Below are 4,174 nucleotides of genomic sequence, written 5' to 3'. Positions count from 1 at the left end.
AAACTAAAGCTTGAATTTACATTACTTTGCACAACCAACAGCTATGGTGATGCTTTACATGTGAAATACAATTTCCTCAAAAATCAGGAAACTGGTCTACTTCATAAGTTTAAAAAATGTTCTATTGGCATAGAGGTTTTTACAGGACTTTACTACAAGCAGCCTTCAAATCTTACTGTAGTTTAACTTAACCACTAAAGTGTGAATAATTTGGATCAAAATTTCATTTCAACTGCATCAAGAAGCTTTTGTCCACTTCATCATAAACAAACTTTGTATTAACTTATACAAAATTAATTGAAAATGGGTGGACTACATTACAAGGGATAAAATTCCTCTAAAATAAAAAGTGGCCCAAAGTATTAGCTCCTGCCACATCCTCTAGCTGTCAAACAACTACCAGCAGTTAAAGCACACTACTGCACCCTCAAAGGCCCACCCAAAATGTGGAATTCCAACATCCTGACTTACCAAAATACCATGGAGCTACTGCATTCTCTTTGACATATTTAACACAAAATTAGAGCCAATAGACACCACCTTGCACAACTAACAATGCATGAGAAACAGCACAAAGACAAAGTTAAGAAACATGGTCTGTCATACAATAGTGGTAACCTGGGTTTGCACATCAAAATTAATATTTTACAGTGCAGTGTCAAACCCAACATGACTTATTTATCAACACTAAATATCTAGCCCCTCTTACATTTAAATGGAGCAGGTAACAGCAAAACATTCTGAATCATGGTTCAAAGCTTCTTTATTGGCCCTTGTGTTTAACCATTAAGTTATGTACAGAAGCTGTTACACTGTAATACAACATATTCAAAATGTGAAAACAAAAAAGGAATGGAAAAGAAAGTCTCTCTCTCCCGTAACTGAAAACAAAAAGTATCCGCTTTTACACTCCTCGTAATATCGACAAATTACAAAATTAATACAGCCGGGCTAAAAGGAGATAACCGGCCTTTCCTTCTGAACTCTTTTCGATGGAAACAATGTTTTAATAGCCACTTGGAAAGAAAGAGAAGGCAGCTCATGTTGAATAAGCGAAGATGGACAATGGGCGGTGCAGGGAGCTGCGAGGAAACCGCCACTGATGGACCAATCAGCACATCTAGTTATTTCTTCTTCTGGGCCTTCTCAGCTGCCTTCGTTACCTTACCACTGGTGACATCCTTGAATGTCACATTCTGTATGGAAGAACGTGTGTTTTAATATTGATCTATATGGAACCTTGCATAATATAAGATGGACAATTCACAAAATTACATACCTTAATGACACCAACAGCAACCGTCTGCCTCATGTCACGCACAGCAAATCTACCCAATGGAGGGAACTCCTGGAATGATTCCACACACATTGGCTTGCTAGGTACCAAGTTTACAATAGCAGCATCACCAGATTTGATTGATTTAGGATTCTCCTCAGTTGTCTTGCCTAAGAAAAACATTTTCACTTTGCATTAATAGTTCACATTAAGATACATTTAAAGAACCTTTCAAATTTAAGTGCAGTTCACTCACCAGTACGACGGTCACACTTCTCTTTGATTTCAGCAAACTTGCATGCAATATGTGCTGTATGACAGTCAAGTACTGGTGTATAACCATTTGCAATTTGTCCTGGATGATTCAGAACAATAACCTGAAATTTTCACAAATGTTGTACTCACAGGTCAAAGTACAAGTGACAGTCTAGGATAAATGCAGCTGTCAATATTAACACAAACACAATGAACTCACCTGTGCTGTGAAGTCAGCAGCACCCTTGGGTGGGTTGTTCTTAGAGTCACCAGCAACATAACCACGACGAAGTTCTTTAACAGAAACGTTTTTAACATTGAAACCAACATTATCACCCGGAACAGCTTCCTGCAGAGCTTCATGGTGCATCTCCACAGATTTCACCTCAGTCGTCAAATTAGCAGGAGCAAATGTCACAACCATACCAGGCTTCAGAATACCTGTTTCTACTCTACCCACAGGCACTGTTCCAATACCACCAATTTTGTACACATCCTGAAAATTACATGCAATTAGTAGTTTTTTCTTAAATTTAGTACTGAGCAACTATTCACTTAATCCCAAGTTCTGTAATGTACACTAATTTTATCTTACCTGAAGAGGAAGTCTCAGAGGCTTCTCAGTTGGTCTGCTAGGAGGAAGGATAGCATCAAGAGCTTCAATTAAGGTCTTCCCCTCAGCCTTCCCTTCCTTACGCTCAATAGACCATCCCTTGAACCAGCTCATCTTGTCAGAATGCTCAAGCATGTTGTCGCCATGCCATCCAGAAATTGGGACAAAGGCAACAGCTGCAGGATTGTAACCAATCTTCTTAATGTAATTGCTTACTTCCTTCTTAATTTCCTCAAACCTAGCCTGAAAGGAACGCAAACCTTACTATTTTACACACACGCTACCCCAATAATTAGGCACGTTCAGCAGCAAGTTGAGATTTTCAATCATTTCTCACTTACCTCACTGTACGGTGGCTCAGTCGAGTCCATTTTGTTCACACCCACAATCAGTTGTTTCACACCCAAAGTGAATGCCAACAAAGCGTGCTCACGAGTCTGACCGTTCTTCGAAATACCGGCTTCAAATTCACCTGTACCAGCTGCTACAATTAACACTGCACAGTCGGCCTGAAAATATTTGTGAGTTATGTATGTCACTTGCTATTAATCAAAGCACACTATACCACATGGTTAAGCAATGTACCTGTGATGTTCCTGTAATCATGTTCTTAATGAAATCTCTGTGGCCTGGAGCATCGATGATGGTCACGTAGTACTTGCTAGTTTCGAACTTCCATAAAGCAATGTCAATCGTGATACCACGTTCACGTTCTGCCTTCAGCTTATCCAACACCCAGGCATACTTGAACGAACCCTTGCCCATCTACAATAAATTGCATAGTGAACATTTTACAAGTTACATCAATATCGACGAATATCACTAATGTCTCTGTAAGCAATATTTTGCACTTACCTCCTGGGCTTCCTTTTCGAATTTTTCGATGGTTCTCTTGTCTATTCCACCACATTTGTAGATCAAGTGTCCGGTCGTGGTCGATTTGCCGGAATCTACGTGACCAATGACGACGATGTTAATGTGAATCTTTTCCTTACCCATCTTGGTAGTTTACAGGGAGTTCTTCAGTCAAATAACTGAAACCAAAATTGCTAATTAGTTTCAACATACGCCACGTGGTACTAATATAATGAATGCATTTTAACACGTAAGATAACTGGAACACTATTGCTGTTGCACTAATCACGTAACCAGCAAAATAGTTAAATTCTACGAGTCTCTATAGAACGAAATAATCCACACTACCTAGCTACCGAGACAACACTTTCTCACACAAATCAGAATTACGACTAAGAAGAAAGCATCTTCACTCTTGCTCAATTCAACACCTAACGAAACTACTAAGGTAGTCAAATCCTAACATGGCAGACATCTTTGTAACTCTACAGCGTGGGCACAAAAATCTCTTACTTTATCAAATTACGAATTTTAAGCTTCTCGTAAAAAACCACGAATTATACTCTATGCGTAACAGAACAAAGCAACATCATATAGGAACAAACCGATCACGATGGTTTAACTACCACGCGGCCATAACGACCGGCATGATCACTTGCAAATCTATCACTACGTTACCGAGGAAAGTATCAAAAATACATATAAATATTAATACTATCAGAAACACAAGAGTTCTAACATTTAAAAAATCAAGCAAATGCTTTCGGATGGCAAACCTTTACTGTGATATCCACCCGATACGCAGAACACTGCAGACAGTCCTACTCACCTCCAGATGCCACGGCAGAAAGAGAACGACAGAGCCAATAGACATGCGCACTTGGTGGGCAGGCAAGTAATCTCGTAGAGGGGGAACTTCCGTAAAGGAAGGTAAAGGAAAGTTGACAGTTTTGAATATGAAATTTGCTTTTGAACAAATTGAATTAATATTTAACAAATACTTTTTGTTTAATTTTATGTATATTATTCTTTTAAAACATTTTCAGGAAAAATCAATAGCGTACAGCGCTTTGGGGACGTCTGCTAGATGGAACAGCCAATGGGCATCGTGCAGCCATTACTTGCGCGGGGTTTTCAACTTCCTATAGTACTGAAAGCGTAAGCAGCTGCCTGCA

At 39.2% G+C, this 4,174-nt stretch overlaps 1 protein-coding gene across 2 annotated transcripts; it reads right to left on the bottom strand.

Annotated features, from left to right (window-relative positions):
* Window positions 1–745: 745 nt before the first annotated feature.
* On the bottom strand, window positions 746–3,967 carry LOC126162870 (elongation factor 1-alpha). 2 transcript variants are annotated; one of them, XM_049919650.1, is made up of 9 exons: window positions 3,829–3,967; window positions 3,000–3,178; window positions 2,730–2,909; window positions 2,486–2,653; window positions 2,127–2,387; window positions 1,752–2,027; window positions 1,533–1,653; window positions 1,280–1,446; window positions 746–1,196 (listed from the first exon to the last, which is right to left on the bottom strand). In XM_049919650.1, the coding sequence occupies exons 2-9, from the start codon at window positions 3,141–3,143 to the stop codon at window positions 1,125–1,127; spliced, it is 1,389 nt and encodes a 462-aa protein (XP_049775607.1). In that variant the 5' UTR covers window positions 3,144–3,178; window positions 3,829–3,967; the 3' UTR covers window positions 746–1,124. The 2 variants fall into 2 exon arrangements, with proteins under 2 accessions (XP_049775607.1, XP_049775606.1); XM_049919649.1 differs by having other exon boundaries at window positions 3,776–3,886.
* Between the last annotated feature and the right edge of the window lie 207 nt (window positions 3,968–4,174).

This window comes from Schistocerca cancellata, chromosome 2 (genome assembly GCF_023864275.1).
Source record: "Schistocerca cancellata isolate TAMUIC-IGC-003103 chromosome 2, iqSchCanc2.1, whole genome shotgun sequence".
NCBI classification, from domain to species: Eukaryota; Metazoa; Arthropoda; class Insecta; order Orthoptera; family Acrididae; genus Schistocerca; species Schistocerca cancellata.
This window is presented reverse-complemented; position numbering and strand designations above follow the sequence as displayed.